Raw genomic sequence first — 22,959 nt, forward strand, 5'->3', positions numbered from 1 at the left:
GAAAAACCCTATCATAACTTTTTTTTATTTTCAAGTATTATCAAAGGGTTTTACATCCTAAATTAGGTGCACCGCTTGGTATGTCATGGCTTATCGCTCGGTACACGATACGATACCGTATCGAGCTAACCTCAAAACACCGATACGATACCGTATCGAACTAACCTCGAAACACCGATACGATACGATATTACATACCGTGGTTCTAACACATGAAATAATGACATTCTTTGAAATATTGATGCAAAGATCAGAAGAAAAATTTAATATGCATTCAAAAAGTCGACAGACCTAAATTATATAATCACAGTGATTATCATCGTCATGAAAATAATCATGCTTGATATGCTTTCAATGACAGCATATCAAGTACCATCAGACTATTTCTCAACAATGTGATGCACATATAACATTAACATTTTCTTAAGCTAAATTGTTAACAATTAGCATGCATCAAGTTTTGTCTGAATTCACAAAAGCTCCACAATGGAGGCTGACTACAAAAGTTTGTATAAACTTGTACAAGAAAATATATATAAAAAAATAAATATCTTAGCATTGCTGTTTAGGGACTACAAACATTCTGACCAGAATGGTCAGCTGACTCCGGGATTAGACGGAGCCACGACAAAAAATTGATCGTGTTCTCCAATTCTATGATGGAATACAATAAAAGAGGCTGAGGTAAAATATTTACCAGCAGCAACCCCTCACAGCAAGGTTGCTACCTGTAAGATATCACTTCAGGCTCATGTCTTCGCTTCAGGCTCAACATATCTGAGGTTGTGTTAGTTACAGTGACAAACTAAAATATGCTTATCTACAAAATGATCAATCATCATCTGATATGCAAACTACATCCGAGTTAGAAGGGGGCACGTCGACAACACCACATGGCTCAACACAAGGCTGAGAGAATGCAGGAGCTGTCGATGTAGGTTTGGTTGCAAGCCAACTATCAAATGATGAAACCAAATCAGTAAACTGAGAGATAGACCGGTTAACACCTCCTATGGAGTTCCCAACACCCATGGGCAACTCAGAATAAAATGGGGAGGCATCCCGACAAACTGATACAGTGTTGGAAATGTGTGACTGTCCAAAATGGGGATCCGTGCATGGCTGTGCAGTTGGCATAGGCGCAACTTGTCCCATGGTGGCCGAAAGTACATCGGCATGGAGCTGCTGATGACTGGTCATGGATGTGTTAGCTCTAAATCGTTGGAGATGTGGAGCAGGCGCACGGGTTTCACTTCTGATTTGAAGGTTTGGCTGTGGGGGAACCATTGGGCATAAGTGAGCTCTAGCTGAATTACTTGGGTAGACTGAAGATGTCCAGCGGGCTGCCTGACCAGAAGGGATCAGTGGAGCTTGGAGTCTGACTGACGCAAGCGAGCCTGGGACCTGACCATAAGGGATCGGTGGAGCTTGGAGTCTGACTGACGCAAGCGAGCTTGGGACCTGACCATAAGGGATCGGTGGAGCTTGGAGTCTGACTGACGCAAGCGAGCTTGGGGCCTGACCATAAGGGATCAGTGGAGTTTGGAGTCTGACTGATGCAAGCGATCCTGGGGTCTGACTAGAAGGGATCATTGGAGTTTGGAGTCTGACTGATGCGAGCGAGGACGGGGCTGCAGCTGGTGGTGGGGTAGCTGGGAGTGGCATAGGCGTGGAAGTTGATGCTGACACAGATCTCTGGATAAACTGAGGTTGGGATGACTGAAGTAACTGCTGCAATGTTTGGTGACCTGGAATTCAAAGAGTAGAGTGGAAAAGAATGATATCAGTTTCTGCTCAACAATGACATAATGATCAACACAAATTAGCACATAAGTAAACAAGTATGAGCAAGAAAATATGTTCGAGCCTATGCTAGAGTAGAAGAAATGAGATGACAGCCTCAAGCTCTGAGAGAAAAAAGATCAACAGCAACAACAATAATAAAGCTATGTCCTTACTCAGTTAAACTAAGTATCTAAATCCTTATATATAGTTTCTAATAATTTTTTTTAGGTCTCCCTCCACCTAAGTTGCTAAGCAAGTCTCAGAAATCGAATAAAGAAATGTGGCTATAAACTAACAATTTGATTCTTGGTGGCTATCCTCCAATCAGTGGTAAAACAAACCAGTAAACAGTGTCCCATTAACCTGTTCTTTCCCTAACTTCCACAGCAAACTCATGAAGTTACTTATTTGACCATGTTCAACCAATTGAAAAGGGAACCAATTTTGTCTGTATATAATTTGACTTCATCAAGTTAGATGCACATATTGAAAAACCCAATGGCAGCCACGATTCCAAGTACCAAGTTATTCGGCTAACTACATGGCTTTTGTTAGCAATCCTCCCACCTCCTGTAAAATACTCTACTAAATAATGTCCCATTGCATGTTCTTTCCTTAATCGACAGCAGAATCATGAAGATAGTTGATAGTCCAAATTCAATGCTATGAAAGGACCTATTGTATTTGTATATAGACTTAATGATGTTCAATGCACATGAAATACATATAATGATGGATCAACTGGAAAAGTAATGTTATGTGAATGGGTTGTGAATAATGGAATCATATCCACCTTTCAAACTAACTTATATTACTACTCTAGGTGGGAAAAACAAAATGTCATCATGCATTTGACATGCATGCACTTAATAAGTGGTCATATTACAAGAATGTGTTTTCATATATAAATGTACATACAAACATACATATAACATAAGACGGGCCTAAACATCGTTTGATTTTACATGGTTGTCCAATGAAGTCAATGATGATCTATCCAAGTCCTCCAAGCATATCATTAATTATGATATAGTTCAATTGAAAGAACTAGAATAATTGTTTAGGATTTTTGACATGAACCACTCACGACAACCCCCATTTCCTCCACCAAACATTTCATACATATGCCCACGAAAATTTGCATCTATAAACTGAGTTAAAACACTTTCTACAAGAATTTTAAACGCAAATAGTTTTATATATTGATAAATAATAGATATACGTGATTATTAAGAAGAAGGTAGAACTTTAAAAGCCATGAAAGTTAGATGTGATACACATATACATTAGCTGGACAAAAAAAGTTGAAAAGGACAAGAAGATGCTGCACTGTTTTCATCCATAAAACTTAAGTGCCAAGCTAATTTAAATTAGCTTTGTGTTCCATACCTCTAGAAGATGAAGTTCCTCCCTTATTTTCAATAAATTTGGCTCTAAATTCTTCAGCTAAAACCTGATTCATGGAAACTTTGTTGTAAATGGTCTCAAGAACCTCCTTGCTACAAAGAAACTCTGACTCTGCATCTTGAAGTAACATATCATACTTTCTCCTGACCTTCTCCAACTCTTGATCACACTCATATTTAAGACGCAATTTCTGTGAAAAGATGAAACAAGACACAACTATTAATAATAGTTGAGCATAAATTAACAGGCAAAATGACTCAGAAATAGGTGACAGAAAACAAACCCTATCATCATGCATCTTAGTAATTTTATCCTGATGCATCCGTATGCTAGTCAGTTCATTTTTCAATGGTTCAGGTTGAAGCCCTTGCGTTGGCATCAACTGTGCAAGTGGAAAGAGAGGGTAGTGAACTGATTCTGGCTGAGAAGTGCTTCTTGGCTCTTCAATGATGCTTCTTTGTGATCTTGTATCTGAATTTGGTAAAAATGAATGATCAACAAACTGGGTTACAAGAGGATGAGGATTAGCCTGCCCAACCAGTTCAGATGACAATACAATTGGTTCCTGCATTGGCATATCATTTTGATGGGATAAATGCTGTATCTGATCAGAAAGCTCTTCTTCAGTTCCAGATGCAGCTATGCTTTCTTGAACGTGTGATACCAAGGGCACGACGGTACATACAGGCAATGGATCGTGAGAAGAATTTGAGACAGTCATGTTATGATTGGTAAGATCAACGGTGCCAAAATCAGCCAAATTTGGAGTTTCTTGGAGAGAGCCACTGCCTTGGACCTCTAAACCAGCAGAGTTTTCAAGCCTCTCATGCCGACTAAAATGTGGTGCCTGTTCATGCACAACCAGAAGTAGAATTTGCTCAGTGTGTCAGTACAAATACAATAATGCACAAACCTAACTGGCATAACTCCCCCTTGTCCAACTAAATCAATCAAAACTTGTACTAATGGCACCAAAGAATTGAGAGAATAAAAGTTAAATTAAACTGAAGTGACAGATGATACTTGAAAAGAGGTCTTGAATATTCATATTAAGAAACCTAGCTACAATTAATGTGAAAACGATCAAAATTCACTAACTGAAGGCCTACAGAAAGAAATCAACAAATAACAATTAAATATCAAGACAGTACTGAGAGAAAAAATGAAGCTGAAACCAACAGCACTGAGAGAAAAAAAGATAAACATCAAGACAGTAAAAGTGCTCAATTTTATAGCCATTTATAGGTTGCATGAAAATCTGGAGCTGATAATCAATAACTGTACATCATAATGGTAATAAATGAAATGGAATTCAGTGGAAAATTATGAATACTCCAAGTTCAGTTCACTGCTAGCCAGATTCGAAAAAACACTTCTAAGTTCAAATTAAAGTTGTGTTACATTGACGGAATAAGCAGTGATATAAAAGCACAGTCCCAACTATTTAAAAGCTACAGTCAATTTAATCCACTCAGACAATAAAATGTGCATTTTAATTACAATCCTAAATATAATTGTTTATAGGACAATAAATGTTCAGTTTCATTACTTACAAATGCCAGGTACTATTGACATTAAATACCAGTTTAAGTACTAAAGATATTTTATAGTCCTTCAAAAAGAGGCAGAAGTTTAGCTGCAACAACCCAACTGATATTGCTTTCTTTTAAAATTTACAAAATATGGTACATGCGATTGCAATACTTCCATGCACGATGCAGGATATTTGACTGCTAACTAGGAACCATGGATGTGCACATGAGACACAGCACACACACTGAAAAAATTCAAAAATACAAAGCAGGCATGGCATGGAACATACACATCAATCAAAGTACATATTTATGACTACCATATATGAACTCAAAGCAGGGATCATGGCATGGCACGTCCACAACAATCAAAGTAAAATATTTTATAACTACAATATATGAACTAAAAACAGGGATCATAACTTGTAGCTGTGCTTTAGAAGTCCCTCACATTGTGCTATTACTTCGAAATGCTTTCTATTAAATCTTTGTTTTTTATACTAACAAATATAAAAAAACTCTGCGGGACAAGGTCCTATAAGTTTATCTCAGACTTGCCATAGAAAATGTAGAACGATGCTACCATAGACCACAAGTCAGCCCAAAAGCCACAACTTTGATGGTTCAAATAATAACCGTGTTAAAGAGGGAAAAAAGTAACAACCCTATCCTATCCAACCTAAAACACAGCTCCCTATTCTCCCCGAAGGGCCCCATTTTCCCCCTTCTCTTCTTACGTATGGCCACATAACTGTCAGCTTCCCTGAAAAACTAGAGCAAGTGACACCAGTTGCAGGTACAACCTCAGCAACATTTGGGTCTGTTTACCTTCTATCTTGTCCACCATTACTCAGTTGATTGTTGGGCAGAAGGGGAACGAACAGGATTCAGCGGAGTTCCTTTTCCCCTTTTAGCAGACTCAATGAGCACAGCATAAAATTGGACATGCTCTTGCTATATCTGATGTTTATCCATGTCAGACACTTGTCAGATATGACATGTATGTGATTCCCATGTATGTGCTTCTTAAACTGCTAGTGATAGTTCAAGACTTAATGTTCACATGCAACTAAATGCAAGGATTGCCACTCTGGTGTGTTGACCAACATAAAGTGTTGCCATTGCAAAAACTAGTATGAGCCTGTATATGTTTAACTAAGCAGAATACTGATAGTGCAATCAAGTGCTCAAACAAGGATTAAATTTCTTTGATTAATGCACCTGCACCAGAATATGTAAATAAGCAAGCGTGATTTTTTCTTCATCCCAACATCAAATGTCACCTCTGCCCTCCTGTTTAATGGATATCTGAAATTTGACATAATTGACTTTGCTTAATCATGACTATCAAAATTGATCTCTAATGATATATCATCCATCTATATTACAACAACTACCTGTCTAACAGAACAAGCAAAATTGATTGAGAATTTACTTGAACATATTAAACCTTTTACAGATGTTCCAAAGTCAAGTAAGATCAGTTGGTTTAACAAGGTATCACTTTTCAGAATATTTAATACAATTAACATAGTACAAGTTTATTGATCTTTCTTCCAAAAACTGAAAATTATGGATAATTAAAAGATCCTTTTTGGACATGCTCATAGTTCCACAAACGCACCTGACATGGTGAACCATCATTCTGAAAACCAGTATGACAGTCTGCCTGATTTTGCAAGAGGGCAGTATTGAAGCTTGCATCCTCACCGTCATTCATACTTCTACCTTCTTCAATGCTTCCCAATGGACAAAAACTCGAGCATAAAATATCAGAATTTTCTGCACCTCTCTGCTTCTCAGTTTCAACAGTTGCTGGTGTGCTAGAGTTGATAGGTATGTCATCAGCCTCAATGATCACTGGGTTCATGACAAGTGCCTCAGAAGGAAGAGATTCAGTTCCTATGGTCAAGTCAACTGTCTTTGAAGGTGGAAGAGTTGATGGAACTTCCAAAGGTGTCACTCTTGGTTCAAATTCCGTTCCAGTTACATACATAACATTCGACTGAGAAACCAATGAATTGATTTGATTGGGCAGGCATCCAGATCGTTCAGGAGGAAAAACTGTCGGCCCTTCAGAGGTTTTAGAATTCAAACAACTTGTTACCAAGTCAGCCACAGTGATTAGCTCACCAGTTTGCTTATTTTGAAGAGGCCCAGATTCCTTGGAGTCAGAAGGAAGAGATTCAGCCTCGGTAATCACTGAGTTCATGACAGGTGCCTCAGAAGGAAGATATTCAGTTCCTATGGTCAAGTCAACAATCTTTGACGGTGGTAGAGTTGATGGAACTTCCAAAGGTGTCTCTCTTGGTTCAGATTCAGTTTCAGTTACATACATAACATTGGACTGAGAAACCAATGAATCAATTTGATTGGGCAGGCATCCAGATCCTTCAGGAGGAAAAACTGTAAGCCCATCAGAGGTTTTAGAATTCAAACCACTTGTTACCAAGTCAGCCACAGTGATTAGCTCACCAGTTTGCTTATTTTGAAGAGGCCCAGATTCCCTGGATTCAGAAGGAAGAGATTCAGCCTCAATGATCACTGAGTTCATGACAGGTGCCTCAGAAGGAAGAGACTCAGATTCAGTTCCTATGGTCAAGTCAACTGTCTTTGAAGGTGGAAGAGTTGATGGAACTTCCAAAGGTGTCTCTCTTGGTTCAGATTCAGTTTCAGTTACATACATGACATTGGACTGAGAAACCAACGAATCGATTTGATTTGGCAGGCATCCAGATCCTTCAGGAGGATAAACTGTCGGCCCTTCAGAGGTTTTCGAATTCAACCCACTTGTTACCAAGTCAGCCACAGTGATCAGCTCACCAGTTTGCTTATTTTGAAAAGGCCCAGATTCCCTGGAGTCATATATTCTGTTTCGCAAACCATCATGAGCTTCATCCTGGTTCGCTAATTTGAGTTCCTCCAACCTGAATCCAGAATCAGACAAAGGAATGCTATCAAAAGACTCTATTAGTTTGCCAGTCTTAGCTTCTTCTATCCAATGATTCTTTATCTGTTGCTCTTTGTCCCTTGCAAATAACTGCATGTCTCTAAGTTTTTTATACTGGCAATCCATTTGCTTCTCAAGTCCAGTCATTTTTTTCATAAACTCTTCTTTAAGCAATCTAATCTTGTCATTTTTATCAGCTGAATCCATAACCAAATCATTAATAAGTTCTAAGTCTTTCTCATGTGCCTTCTTCAGATTCAATTCCAACTTTTCCTTGTGCATATTAAAGTCTGTAATTTCTTGCTGTTGCCTGAGAGAGAGATCTTCTTCCCTTCTTGAACAAACTTTGTTAATCAAATCAATTCGTTTCTTTAGAAGTTTGTCCTTCAGAGACCCAAGGTCCTCGTTCAGATTTGCAGGAGTTCCAAGAACAGGAACCTGCCCCAGAAACATTGGTTGTTCAAAAGCACAATGACTTTGGGAACTCTCTTGAAGTTCACCTTTCTCAATATCATGAAGATTAGATTCTGCGGAATTTGGAGTTGTCTCACAAGAAGGTTCTCCAGTAAGATCTATACCAGATACTGACCGCCCTGGTTCTGATGTATTGGGCTCATTTTTCCTCATGAAAATGTTATTTTGACCTAAAAAAATCTTCTTTAGCCTTCGCAATTTAGAATAAACATTAGAAGCCTGCTCTTCATTGCATGTGTAGTTCAAGTACTTCTTTGCAAGTGTGAGTGATTCTCTGTGATCAATCTTCTGATTTAAGAAAGAAGCAGCTCGCCAACACTTATGGTTCCCAAACACATTAAGAACAATTAGAAATTTACAAAAGCAGTAGATTTCACACTACTTGCTAATAGAAACTCAAACAAACCATTAGAAAGCTCTATAAAAGCTTAGAACAAATCTACAGTTAGAAACACAGAGAGCTGCCAGAACATTTAATAGGTCTGGCATATACAATAGCCATACAACCAAATTACAGAATTATAGACCAAAAGTCATTAGGAAGATCTATAAAAGCTTAGAACAGAACTATAGTAAGAAACATGGAAAGCCACCAGAACATTTAATTTTCAAGTAATGGGTCTGGCATACAAAACGAAATAACCAAATTGCAGAATTCAACAACAACAAAAAAATTAATGTCCCAATTATTTGGAGTCAGTTGTATGGATCTTTTCAACAAATAAATCAAGGCTGACCGCACAACTGTCTTATAAAATTTTCAAAAAGGCATGATGATGACACAAAATCATAGCATCTTTCTCCACGTGATCCAGCCAATTTTATAGAATAATGTCTTCATCAATCTCTCATACCTGTCGAATAACAGATCTAAATAGATAAAACTTTCACTTAATGACCTTATTCATTCATCCTAGTTAAAACCTAAGTTCTCCTCACAGTATTTTTAAAAGTAAAGCACGATCCCAAATTTAATTAATTGAAGAATCAGGTTAAATATCAAATTGATTACTATTTTCCAATGATCACCTTTGCTTTATAAGTATATACAATCTGCTGTCTATATCCCTAGACTGTCATTATTTATAATGGTCAAATCCCTGCCTAAGTTCCAATTGTTTAATGTACAAAATATGGATTGCCTAGTGAAAACCATCCAACTTCACTTCTGAATGCCCACCCCCGGCGACAAATAGGCGAGTGCTCGAGCCTCGCCTCACCTAGGCAAGCACTCAAGTGCTCGATGACTTTTCACTGGACACAATACCATTTGTTTTTATTTTATTATTATTTTACGCAATGATATTATGAAGTATGGAATGCTACAAGATGCTTGGGATGGAGTGATGTATGCTACCTCTATAACTAAAGAGGTTATTTCCAGGTTTTGAATTCTGGTCACTCCAGTCGTAAAGAGCAACCTTAACATTGTACCAAGTCCACTCTTTAGATATTGATCCTTATATTAAAAGCAAATAGTGATTAGCCCAGTCCAACTAGTCGGTCACATTATATGATACACCAGAAATAATGCAACAATCAATCAAAAATTATGGGGCAATTTTCGAGCAATTGTAAGCTTAGTTGGGCAAAAACCAACACAAAAAAAATTAAAACAAACCCATCTGTTAAGAATTTCACCTTATAAAATTAATTCATGTTTTTGAAAATTTTGGAAGCAAAAGTATTTGTTTCACTAAAATCAAAAACATAAAACCAATGACCATGAGATATAGAAATAAGCAATGCAAGTATCTAATGTTAAGGTAGTCAAAGTAGTAACAGGATTGGACTTTGTTGATACAATAAATTAAACACCAATTGGGTGCTTAATTTCTTGTAACATTTTTAAAAAGGAAATTCAGAAATCCAAAACACAACTGAAACATGGATATTAAATAACAATTTTATGTTTTTCTCCTATGAATTGTTTTTCTTTTATCTAAATTGTGGTTTTATAGAATGTTACAGGAAAAGAAGAAGTACCCAAAAAAAAACAAAAGAAGTTACCCATTTTTCTTCGGTCTCTCCCCACCAATTTAGTTTCACCACAAAAAACTCTTCCTCCAAAAAACTCTTCTTACATTCTAAGACGAAAAATGAAATAAAAAAAGGCATAGTGGCCCTTAATTTTTCAGAAACTTCTTTTTAGTAACTTGTAGCCATAAAATCCTCATAGTGTATATCTGAAAGCACACATCAAAAGCTATCAATTTGAAGTCCAAGAACATGCTAAATACTTGCACATTAAAACTAGTAGAAAACTGGTGGTTGCTCTAACCAGTGATATCTTGAAGGCCTGCAATATCATTTCTGGTTCGGGACTAACATGATGATTATTCATTATGTAGTCGAGAAACACTTGAGCCACATCACTGACATTCACCTGCACATAAAATTCATTAGCATCCAACAAAGGAACATCATAAAACATATCATATGCATGTATCATGACTATAAATGAATCAAGTATCTTATCGCCAAAAGAATACACTCACGAAATCGTATTATTCTGAACTATAGTTTCATTTCACCACAAGATTCATAATGCTGATTAACTCACATGTTTGTCATCTAACAAACATTCAACTAAGTTTCTTATGACCACCTTAACTAAAACTAATTAACAATATTATAGTGCAACATGTGATCCAAGCACATAGGGCAAGCTTATATTTAGGAGGCTGTTTGCTAATGTTGCCACTGCCACCTATTGACATGAGTGCTGCGTCATCTATGTCAACAACATATAAGTTGATGGTAAAACTATTTACCAGATAAGCAGCAAAATCAATTAAAGATAACTGAACCTTTTCTCCCTCTAATCTACCTGCCTCAACTATCACAACAGATTACTCCATGATGGCTTGCCACGAATTATCTTCATGACCTTCAAATATTTCATCCTATGGAAAGCATGAGATAGCTAGCTACAACAGGCAGCCCTTATGTGGCAATAGGGCATGTAGCATCAGGTGATTTGCAGGCTACTGCGCATGTGAGACCAGAAGTCTGTGGGTCAGCTACTTGCTAATCAGCCTGCCGGGTTCAGGGCTACAGGCTGAGCTGATGCGCCTGGTTGAAGCTGTAGGCTGAGCTGCGCTTGTGCAGCCCAAGCTGTAGCTACAATCACATGTTTGCAGCATGGTTCGCCTTACCGGTGCACCGATCGGCCATCGGTACGGTACGTACCAAACCATACTGATGTATCAACACATAATATGATAGGGTATACCGACAAACTGATATATACTGGTCATACCGGTCCCCTGTCGGATCAGTACATATGCTCATCCTGGACAGTATGTTATGATACAACAAATCTTGGTTTGTAACACAACTGCAATTTGCTGCTGGCCAGGTCCCCTTGTCGGCTAGCTACAGTAACATGTTTGCAGCCCAACTGTAATTTACTACCAGCCAGGTCCCCTTATTGGCTAGCTCATGTGATGCATAGGTAATTTAGTTTATATATTATTTGAATAAATTTTATTAGTTTAGATATATTTTGCATTTGTCACGAGTTGCCACATGGCAATATCTACTCAAGGTGAACAAAAAGAAAACAAATGCTTAAAAGTGGAAGAAATCAAATTCATTATTAATTGAAGATTGCAAATCTTTACTAAAGGCTCATCTCTATAAAAATGGAAGTTTATCAATCAAGAATATCATCAATAAAGGGAGATTATTTTTCGAATCAAAGTAGAATTATTACCTTCTTCAATGAGAACACATTATATATTTAATTGATACGATTGTAATATTTCTTATTCTTGTATTTTTTTTCTTTTTATTCTTATACTTGAGATTATAAAAAGGGCTAGAACAATGTAATGGAATCAATGAGAAGATGAACTGAGTCCTTTCCCACCTTATGTGAGTGGTACGAGGTCACAATTATTTTTTCGATGGAATGTGTCCATTGTTCACATGCGAGACGTGGTGGAGGTGTGAGACCTTTATACAAGGAGTTTGCTCCTTGAGCCAAAGTGAGTCCGGAAATTATCCTTTATTTTTTCTATTATCATTTGGCATTATCTTTCTCTTCTCTCTTCTTATCTCTCTATTTTCAAAAAAAAAATCCGTTGTTACTCAATCATCATGTCATGTTTCATTCCTTTCCTTTTTTTTCCTTTTTTCTCCAAGGATCCACGACAAGCTTCTTTTCTTATTTTCTAATGACCTAGACAAAAATAATGTTTCCCATGTTCTAAACTCACTTGATACAAAGAAACAAGAGTGCAAAAGACATCTAGATTGAGTTAAATCACAATAATGCACCTACACATGGACGAACAAGGCCTAAAAGAAAAAAGAATGTATTGAAAGCAAGGATTGCAATTTCGATCCGTACTGATGCATATCGATTACACGCCAAGGCATACTGACAGTACACCAAAAATCATTAAAAAAACTTTAAAAATACTTGAAAAATAAAAAAAGTTAAAGTAGGGTTTTTAAATTAGAAATAAATATATTAGTATAGTTTTAGCAAAAATAAAATAAATTGACCCAATATCGATCAAATTTTGATTAAATCATCATTAAAATCACTGGTCACAGTAGGGTTCTAAATTTCAATGTGTACCACCAAGTACGAGTGGTGCATATCGATCCGAGAGGATACCAATACATGGACTGCCCTCTACAGGGTAGTACCAGTGTTTTGACCTCGTATCGGGCGATACGGGATCTGTACCGAACTGTAACGGTTAAGTTTGACTGTTACCGAGGTGTACCGATCGGTACGCCTCGGATTTTGATCGTTATCAATGCGTACCAATTGTTAACTCCAGGTATTTTTGGAGGTTTTTCAATTCTTTTTTAGTGTATCGCCGATATGCCCTCGTGTACTATTGGTACGTCTCGATACATACCGTACCGAACAAGGCTTGGTACACCAGTATGGACCAAAATTAAGAACCTTGAATCACAACATTAAAAATCTTAATTAAAAATACCATCACAAACATATGATCCAATCCTTAATGTACATGAAATATAAAGATTTGACTTATTAAGTGTCTAATCATGAAAAAAATCAATATTAAGCATACTAATCATAATATTAAAGACCTTAATTACTCCCTAATTAATACTATTCTACCATTAAAAACATATCAAACAACATATTAGATATTAAGTAATACACCCCATAAAATAGGCTTAATCATCTCATAAATCAATAAAAATCTAGAAAGAGAATGCATATCTCTTGATTAGAGTGTTCTTCCTCTTAATCATCCTAAATTAGTCTCCTAAATTTGATCCAATTCACAAATCGTAGCTTTGTTGATTTTAGGAGAGTAAAAATTTGAGAATAAGAAAGACATATGAGTGAAAAAATATTGAAAGAGTTTAAGAGAATGAGAGAGTGATATGAGTTGAAATAAGGGGGCGGGAAGGGTTTAAAAACCCTTTTCTAAGCCTTAAACGGTCAAATTGACTATTTGAAAAAATAAGACAATCTTAGCCCTTGATCGGTAATGGTTGAAATACAATCGTTACCAGCTAGTACAGGTCGAGAATGGTCAGCTTTCGACCATTACCGCCTAGTACAAACTTCATATCGCCCAATACGAAGTCAAGTGATCGATACCACCTAAGAGAGGGAGATTCGTGTATCGATACCCTATCAGATCGATATGTACCACCTGTACAGGGTAGTATGCATCGGTACAACAAACCATGATTGAAAGTATAACAATCAGATTTCGACCATTATCGCCTGATACAGACCCCGTATCGCCTGATACGTAGTCAAATGATCAGTACCACCAGATAGAGGGCAATCCATGTATTAGTATCCTATCAGACCGGTATGTACTTCTCGTATAAGACGGTATGCATCGGTATGGCAAACCATGATTGGAAGTATAGAAAGATGACATTCTTACAACCAACGACCAATATTATTTAATCAACATGAACAAACCAATTGCTAAATAAATCATTATGAGAAATAAAAGATATCAATCGCGGAGAAAATCAATAAGAGAAGACACGATTTCAAGTTCATAGGATTCCTACCTTTCTCCCTCTTGGTGATGTCACCATATTCTACTCTCTGTCAATAGTCTTGCTTCCCTTGAAAATTCAAGAGGAGGGCGATCATATGGGAATCTGTAGAAAGGATGACCAACTCCAACTCTCAATTCAAAATCCTAATCCACCAAATTTAGAATCGAATTAAGAATCTAGGTTTTAGATCAACTAAAATTCTTTCCTTAAATCCAAGGTTCACCGTATCGTGGCATACTGCCTAGTACAAGCAGTACATATTGATCCGATAGAGAACTGGTACAGACGATACATACTGGTTTGTCGGTATGCCCCACTGTACCAAATGTTAATACATCGATATAGTTCGGTATATACCGTAGCGACAATTAGTCGGTACACTGGTACAGTCTGATCAAATTAGGAAGGCCACCCTAAACAAAAATTGAAACTACTACCCATAGTTAAATCCAAGTGAAAATCTAAGTATAAGGCAATCTTCTAGTTCATGATTCACAAGATAGGTATCGAGATCGATGAAATCAATCAAATCAAATGGCGGAATCTAGATTGCTAGAGAAAAAATTCAAAAACAAAATGTAAAATCATAAAAATAACAAAATAATAGAAACTTATTAATGAAAATTATGAAAATAAAAATATTATATGCTAAAAGATTCTTTTAGCTAACTTTATTGAAAATGCCTAACTTTAATGAAAGAAAACATATGAAACAGGCATATAAAAATACTATGAAAAATAAGAGATTAATTCAATAATTATGAAAGTTTAAAAAATTAATCATGTAATGAAAAGATGTCATATATGTCAAACAAAAGATTTAGACAAGCACCTAAGACTTCAAGATTAAACTCAAATCCTATTATAATTTATGATGGCATCAATATTTGCTTAAGAGACTAAGAGCTTCTCCGTCTTCTTTTATCCTCACCCTTTGACTCTTTCCTCTTTGTCTATGACAAAGTAGAAGGCCAACATAAAAAAAAGGTCCTATATGACAAATGGAATGGTTTAAATCAAAGAATGCAACCGGCCAATATTCACCGATTCAACTTCTGACCAACATATGGAGCAGCCCAATTTCGAGCAATTCATGTGCAATTTATGACTCACCACTCGATAAGCACTATGAATTGGGCCATAAGGCTTGTGAACCGAGCTTAACACCTAGTTTTGGTAATGGGCTTGGATTGAGTGGTAAGATCAGCTCAGTCTATTTTTTTGTTTTTTTTTATTTTAAAACTGAAAAAAAAGAGAACCTTAAGTTCCCCTACTTCCACGCCTCTCCTCTTATTCTTTTTTAGGGTAGTCATATTGGGTAAAAATTGGCCAACTTATTATTACTCTAACCAGGAAAGTTAAGGAGTTCCTTGGGTGCTCACCTAGGTGCCTAGGCGAGGCAAGGCCCGAGCACCCAATAAGTGGGCCAAGTGAGCGCCTTCACTTGAGCACAGCTTAGGCGTGCACTTGGACCCAGACATTAGGCGACCCAAGCACCTGACTGGTTCAAATCAAGCCGAAACGAGCCAAATCACTAGATCTGTTCGTATGGAACCAAATCAACGAATGTTCATTTGCAAACACGAATTAGACACGATGAGACAATGACACCTAGAAACCTAATCGGCGAACGACAACTCTTCCTTTCTTCCTTTGCATGGGCAAACGGCGACGATAGTAGCATCTTCCTCCAGTGAGCTCATCGTTGGTATCTCTCCTCCTTCGTCGTCATGCACTCCGCCACATCCACCACCGTCTTCGCCTCCCACTTCGCCACAATGCTCTTCCTCTCTCCCTGACAACATCTCCACCCACTTGTCCCCTCCCTCTTCCCCCACCTTTGTCATAGCCCCCCCTCCGTGTCCCCTCTTCTTCGCCTCGTCGCAATAGTCTTCCCCCTTCCTCGTATCGGCAGCGTCCTCCTCCCACATCTTCCCTTCTCCTCCCTACACTAACGATTTCCTTTGCATCATCCTTTCACCCCAACAGCTAGCGTCTTCTCCCCCTTTGCTTTGCTGCAATCTCTTGCCAACTTCCTCCGACTTCCCTGAGAGCCTACTCCTCGCTAATTGCTCCCTTGTGTCCTCCCTCTTCCCCTCCCAACCGACAACAACCCATAGCCACCCAACTAGTAGCACCTCAACTCAAGTGACAACAAGACAGCCAACCCAACGGACAACAACCCTCTCCCATACCTCCTCCCTTTCCTTGAATCCTTTATCCTTGCTCCCCTCCCCGTACCCAACAACCCCACTCCATCCTCCTACTGTGTTAATTGTTTTATTAATATGGATCTGGACAATGTAATTTGATACTTTAAATTAATGCAATTTGATTTGTCATTATTGTTTTAGTGATTATATTTATTAATCATATGATATATATTTTTACAATTTTAATATTCAGGCTCGTTGGGCGCCTAGTTGCTCTCGTCTTTGACTACTCTTTATCTACACTCTCTCTAACTAATTTTTGACCATAAGGTTTAAAATAAGTCTAAATAGGTGAGTCTTGGATACAAGTTGAGTATATCAAATTAAAAACCACAGATATGCAAACCAAGTTGCAAACCTAAGTAGTGATACCATAAGGTCTTACACTTTTGGCTATTTTCATTCATTTCAAATCTTCTTATACCTCATTTATTCATTACAATAAATCCTAATGCAAATAATGAAGGCTTTAGGTATCTCGATTTTGGCAACCTATTGGATCAGTACGACGAGTTATCTGGCAGTATATGATTGTGCCATCCAATATCACTAAATAGAATATTAATAAAAAGAGCAGTATATGAAGCGGTATCAAGCAGTATAGTCGACCCATAAATACCGATTAGTCCATATCAATCCAACCAATATTTAAACCATGAGTATGAACAATCCTTCTAATAAAGTACTTAGACATCAATCAAGATACAACATACTGATGCCACTGGAAATACACATTGGCAAGGAGTGTATTGCTACCAGTGAAAAGTTTTCATGCCAAATGATGGTAAGTAAAATGCAAGTGAACAATCTGAAACATAATTATTTGAGAATATTATGCCATAAAAGGATATAAACAGATAAGACTGGCACCAAATCAAGATTACTTGATTCACACTTGATTCAACACAATCTAACATTCTTAAAGGATCAAAAGTACAGAAGCATCAATAAAAGTTTCTACCAGAGGAAATGCGAGTGAAATTACATTGCCAATTAACTATTTATGTGCAGTTCAGGTTAAAATGCCAAAATTCATAATAAATTCAGAAACACCTATCCACAAGGTTAAACTAAATCAGACTGTTCAAATTGCTTACCGGAAGTTTTAATATCTCACATAGTTTTGATAACTCTGGCTTCAATATAAGATGAAGATTCCTCTGTGCAGTCCGTAAGCTTTCTCTCCCTTCCCAGTCAATCTCATGACGCCTGTTTATATCTTTAGTACCTTCAGACATTAAAGACACTTGTGATACAGCATTTCCTTGACTATTAAATTGTGCCTCTGCAACATTCAATCCCACATAACAAAAAAAAAAGAATATCAAAATCCTGAAGAAAGATGACATTATAATCCAAATTCTTAACAGTATAGTAATACCAGTCTCCAACTGGAATGGAACAAAAGCTCCTTTAGTAATGGAAATATGAGAAGATCCATCTGGATTTCCAGACAACAACTTATTATTGCCTTCAGCTTCTCTTTTTCCTTGGAACCAACTTTTGAGAGAGATTGGATCAACAGTATTACTGCTAACTGCCTTCTTCAGCCTTTTTTTTCCTACATCATTTTCTGGTTCAGATGACAATGTAGATTCGTCCCAATTCTGAACCTTTCCACATCTCCTATGACTATGAGATGGCTCAAAAATATATCGCCATTGCGGACACCTTCCTTCCAGTAAATTTGACCAGAAACTATGTGGATCTTTGTCCAACCAGGATCCTCCTTCCTCACCAGCCAAAATAATTTTTCTTGAATAAGAAGCTCCACTCTGCTGGGCCTTTATCACAATCGAATATTTGGTAGGAACACATGGAAACTTAGTTAATATTTCCAGCATATCATTAAGAATCATTTTATCATAGGAACTTTGAGACTGATTCTCTGAGCAATCAGTTTGATGAAACTCTTCTAGTTGATGAAAGAGATTCGAAGCACCCCAACCAAGCAAAGAATGACAGACACTGGGGTTTATGTTTTCTATATCACTGTCAAGTTTCATGTTCTCCTTTGCAAACATTAGAAGTCTTTCCTCCAGTGTAAAGGATGAATATAGACGGAAGACAAGCAGAGAATTGTGCTGTGATTTTACAGTTATCCTCTGAAGTGCCCGTAGGTCATTCAATGGATTCCAATCACTATTATAAATAATAATAGCATCAACAGATGAAAGTTTGATGCTTGGTAAGCATGCATGATTTTCAATTAAAAAGACAAATCTTCCTGTTGCCTTATCATTGAAAATTTTCAATGCAGCTAGTCTTCTTGACATGGCTATTCCACGTTTAACATGCTCATACGAATCAGCACCAAATCTCTGATGAAGAAAGTCATCCAAAATATCACCAATTGAGAACTTTCCAGCTCTGCCAAATGACTATGATATATAAAAGAAAATGAGAAAAGGAAATTGTGAAGTTCAACTGTTAAAGTTATTCTGAAACAAAAAAATTGCCAGCAGCATCAGATTTTCAAAAATGTTTACATTTGAAAAATCAGATACGTAGACGAACTTATAAATTAAAATGATTATTCATGCTTAGATTCTTGGAAGACATTTGAACTATTTAAATACGTTGATTTAACCTAACAGCAAGAAAGTGAAGCAGAAAGAATTCTGGTCCTTCATAGGATCATACAAAGAGACAACTCCAACACATAAACTTTAAATTCCACCACATCTTGGTATTTAGCTGTATCGCACGTTGAGATATAGGCACCATATAAAGAGCAAGAAGATAATATTCTACCTAACTTCGCTATCACCATATAAAGACTGCCTTGTACCGGGCAGTTCATTACATATGACCTCGTATCGCTTGATACGATCGTTATCAACCTATACTGGTCGAATTTCAACCGATAGTGATCAATGGCTGGGATTTGTTGAATTCAAATGGTCCATTTAACCGTTTGAACCAAATCTAAGGGTTTTTAAACCCTTTTTACCCCCTCATTCCCTCCCCCTTCACTCTCACAAACACTTCTACTCTCTCAATCTCTTTCTCACTCTCATTTGGTCATTCTTCTCTGAGCAACAGTATGATATTCGATCATATGATACAAAGCAACAGATCAATGGCAAAAGTAGAAGTTCCGACATTCTCCAACCTCCACATCAATACATGCCACAATTGTACTTGCCTCAGGTGCCACCTTGGATACGTGTGGCTCATGACGATCAGACTACGATCATCACCACATTGATGCACCAATGGCATACGATGTATTAGTATCCTATATCATGAGATCAATTTCAAGATTGGGTCTATCAAAAATATCATATTGATATATAGATACATAGGATCGTGGTCCCCAATCCATTGCCCGTGGAGTCCTACTGTTCTTTTTTGTGGTAGAACCAGTGATTTAAAAAGCGCTAGGCGCTAAAAGGCGCCAAGGTCCACAAACGCCCGAGGTGCTAGGCGCTCGCCCAAGCGCTCGCCCGAGCGAAGCGAGGCGCTAAATTATAAAAATATATAATATAATTATAAAAATATATAATATAATTATTTAAAATTATCTAAATTATAAAAATATATAATATAATTATAACAATAATTTCAAATAAATAAAAATTAACAACATTAAAATCAAAATAATATATTATTAATCTATTAACAGAAAATTAATCATTTCAAAATTCAAATAAACTTAATATTAAGAGTATACTGAGCCTGATGGAGAAACGAGGAAGCAGCGGCGAGCGGCGGCGGCAGCGGCAGCAACAGCAGCGGCGAGCGGCGGCAGCGGCAGCGGGAAAGGGAAAGGGAGCGGAAGGCGTGAGCAGCGGGAGGCCTCGAGGGAGGCGCGAGCAGCGGGAAGGCTCGCGGGAGGGCTCGCAGGAGGCGAGAGGGCTCGCGGGAGGCGCGAGCAGCGGGAGGGCTCGCGAGAGGCGTGAGCAGCGGGAGGGCTCGAGGGAGGCGCGAGCAGCGGGAAGGCTCGCGGGAGGGCTCGCAGGAGACGCGAGCAGCGAGAGGGCTCGCGGGAGGTGCGAGCAGCGGGAGGGCTCGCAGGAGGCGCGAGCAGCGTGAGGGCTCGTGGGAGGCGCGAGCAGCGGGAAGGCTCGCGGGAGGGCTCGCGAGAGGCGCGAGCAGCGACAACGGCGAGCAACGGCAGCGGGAGCAGCGGCAGCGAGCGACGAGATCACGATCGGGATCGGGATCGAGAGCGGCAGCGGCAGCAGGTTAGTGTTGGGTTAGGGTTAGGGTTGGGGTTATATCGGTTTAGTTGGTTCGATTGAACCAACTAATAACCGAACCAGGATCGAACCAGACCTAAAATTCTGGTTCGGTCGCCTTGGTTTACCCAGGCGCTCGCCCGAAGCGCCCAGCGCCTGGGCTCGGGCGAGCGCCCAGGCGGCGCCTGTTTGAAGCGCGCCGCCTGGGACATTAGCGAGGCGCTCGGGCCTCGCCTCGCCTCGCCCGAGCGCCTAGGCGAGCGCCCGAGCGCCTTTTGCAATCACTGGGTAGAACCATGTATTTATTACTTCATTTATTTGAATCTTAAAGCTCAACATGAAGTTTAACAATTCAAATTATTTCTTTTTACATGATTCAATATCAATGGAAGTATGGTCTGAAACGTGCCACAAAGCAGCTTCTCAAAACGAGAAAAAGATGTGTCACTATTCTTTCCTAATTTAGAATATTGTTGCTTAAATTATACTAAATTTACAATTATTTCCATCTTAAAAACCTTAACCTAAGTTTTTTTTTTCCTATTTTCCAAGTATTTTTGGATGGGTTTTTAGGGTTTTTTTTGTACCATTTCATTGACCGACCAACACGCTGATTTGAACCAATAAGGCAAACCTTGTCACAAAGCATCAACAAACACAAGCTTGCTCGAATTGGTACGTGTTGCTTGTTCCATACCGGTCTTGGTGAAATGGAAGTACTTTAGCACTTGTAGGTTAATCGAGAACCAAATAAGGCCAAAATCTTCTTAGAAAGTTAGTTGTAGGAATGTCGATTTGGTCCGTTATATAAAAGGGAAAGTGAGAAACCCTAAATCCCACTTCCACATCGTCTTCGCTTCTTATGCAACCGCAATCGATGCTTTGACTTCTCATTGCGACTTCTCTCCTCTATCTTCTCATCGCGATCGACTCTATTTCTCACGCAAGTGGCTACCAACGACCTCCACTTATCGCGACCTAGTTGGACACCACCACGTAAGATATTTACCCTAATCACTTCTCAGGTATCTCTCTTCTCCTCTTCCTCCTTCCTCCTTCCTCCTCCACCGCTTCCTCTTCTTCCCTCTTTCTTCCTCCATCATCTCTTCCTCTTCTCCCTCTTTTTCTTCCTCTCTGAAACACTGGTGCCTACCAGTGTATTGTGTGTTGGTACACCAATACAAACTAGTAAGTGTTGGTTCAACAAATCTTCGGGATAGGTTCAATACTCAAAATGGATAACCTTAGTTAAAATAATAGAAATAAAGCAAAATTTATATCATAAGCAGTAACCCTCAGTTTCTTTTTCAAAACTTTCACAGTTCAGATTAGTTCATTATTCAATAACCATAGGAACATAATCGATCTCTCTGCATTTAAATAGAAATCTTCTTTTTTTTATGGAGCAAAACAAGTTGGATGACAGTCACACAAGATTGCTTTCCATCTGAAGTTTTATCATACAAATTACCCTCATTTCATTAGTAAAAATGCATACTACTGCAATAAATTGTTTCTAGGCACTCAAGATTTATGTGGAATTCATGGCAAATAACATAATCACTTGTAGACACTAAGTATGAAACGTTCAACCTATGGCCATAAGCCAATAGACCCTATGAGGCTATGACTTAAATAGAATTCACAAGCCATAGAAAGAGCAAAATCTGAAAGAACACATCACAAACCTGAAAAAAAATCAGAACTCGCAATCCTTGATTCCGAATCGTCTGGAGAATCTTGTCAAGTACAAGCAGCTTGCCACTTGCATTTACTAAAATATCTAAATATTCAGTCACTGGGAGACCTCTGGTAAGTGAGCTTGGCAAATGTTCATCAACAAGGTAAGGATGGTCACAGCACTGGAACAAAGGCAAAATTTGTGGAAAACAATACAGAAGTTATTAGCTTCCAGTATACAGAACAAGTTAGCTTTACTCCAACCAATAAACTATATGTTCCTAATATTTTTATCAAACAGTAGTTGGAAGCCAACCTTTCTGGCTGATATAAGAATGTCACCAAGAACTCCAACAAGATCAAAATTTGAACATGAACGAAGAAGTATGGAGTTTGAAATCAGAGTCGCACAATATTGTTCAAGCTGCACATTGGAAAGGCAAACAGGAACCCAGTACTCCAAAAACTTCGAGGAATCTGGTTTACGGTCATATGCAACATAATGTGACAGTTTCTCTTTCAATAAAGCAAGTGTACCAGCAGCATCAATGGCATCAGATTCCACAGTGCATGCTGAATTTCCATCAATCCCTGAATCAAGGAATGAGAGCAGGTTGAGGTATTCAGCAATGTTATCCTGAAAGTTCCAAGAGTTCATTAAACATTATTAGAGTTTTAAAAGAGAACAATAACTGCATGAAGAATTAGTA

The 22,959-nt window shown here is 38.2% G+C and overlaps 1 protein-coding gene across 5 annotated transcripts in view; it reads right to left on the bottom strand.

The window, feature by feature from the left end:
* Nucleotides 1–506: 506 nt before the first annotated feature.
* Nucleotides 507–22,959, bottom strand: part of LOC135598316 (uncharacterized) — a 42,357-nt gene continuing 19,904 nt past the window's right edge. For 4 of the 5 annotated variants that reach the window (XM_065091906.1, XM_065091905.1, XM_065091904.1 and 1 more), the window contains 9 exons: nt 22,566–22,886; nt 22,258–22,431; nt 17,767–18,766; nt 17,483–17,670; nt 10,430–10,534; nt 6,349–8,466; nt 3,476–4,039; nt 3,175–3,382; nt 507–1,748 (listed from right to left, as the gene is read on the bottom strand). In XM_065091906.1, the coding sequence (XP_064947978.1) occupies nt 832–1,748; nt 3,175–3,382; nt 3,476–4,039; nt 6,349–8,466; nt 10,430–10,534; nt 17,483–17,670; nt 17,767–18,766; nt 22,258–22,431; nt 22,566–22,886 (5,595 nt within the window). In that variant the 3' untranslated portion in view covers nt 507–831. The remainder of the gene's footprint in view (nt 1,749–3,174; nt 3,383–3,475; nt 4,040–6,348; nt 8,467–10,429; nt 10,535–17,482; nt 17,671–17,766; nt 18,767–22,257; nt 22,432–22,565; nt 22,887–22,959) is intronic. The other variant, XM_065091907.1, reaches the window with a different exon arrangement.

The sequence above is a fragment of the Musa acuminata genome, chromosome BXJ2-1 (assembly GCF_036884655.1).
Source record: "Musa acuminata AAA Group cultivar baxijiao chromosome BXJ2-1, Cavendish_Baxijiao_AAA, whole genome shotgun sequence".
Classification (NCBI taxonomy): Eukaryota; Viridiplantae; Streptophyta; class Magnoliopsida; order Zingiberales; family Musaceae; genus Musa; species Musa acuminata.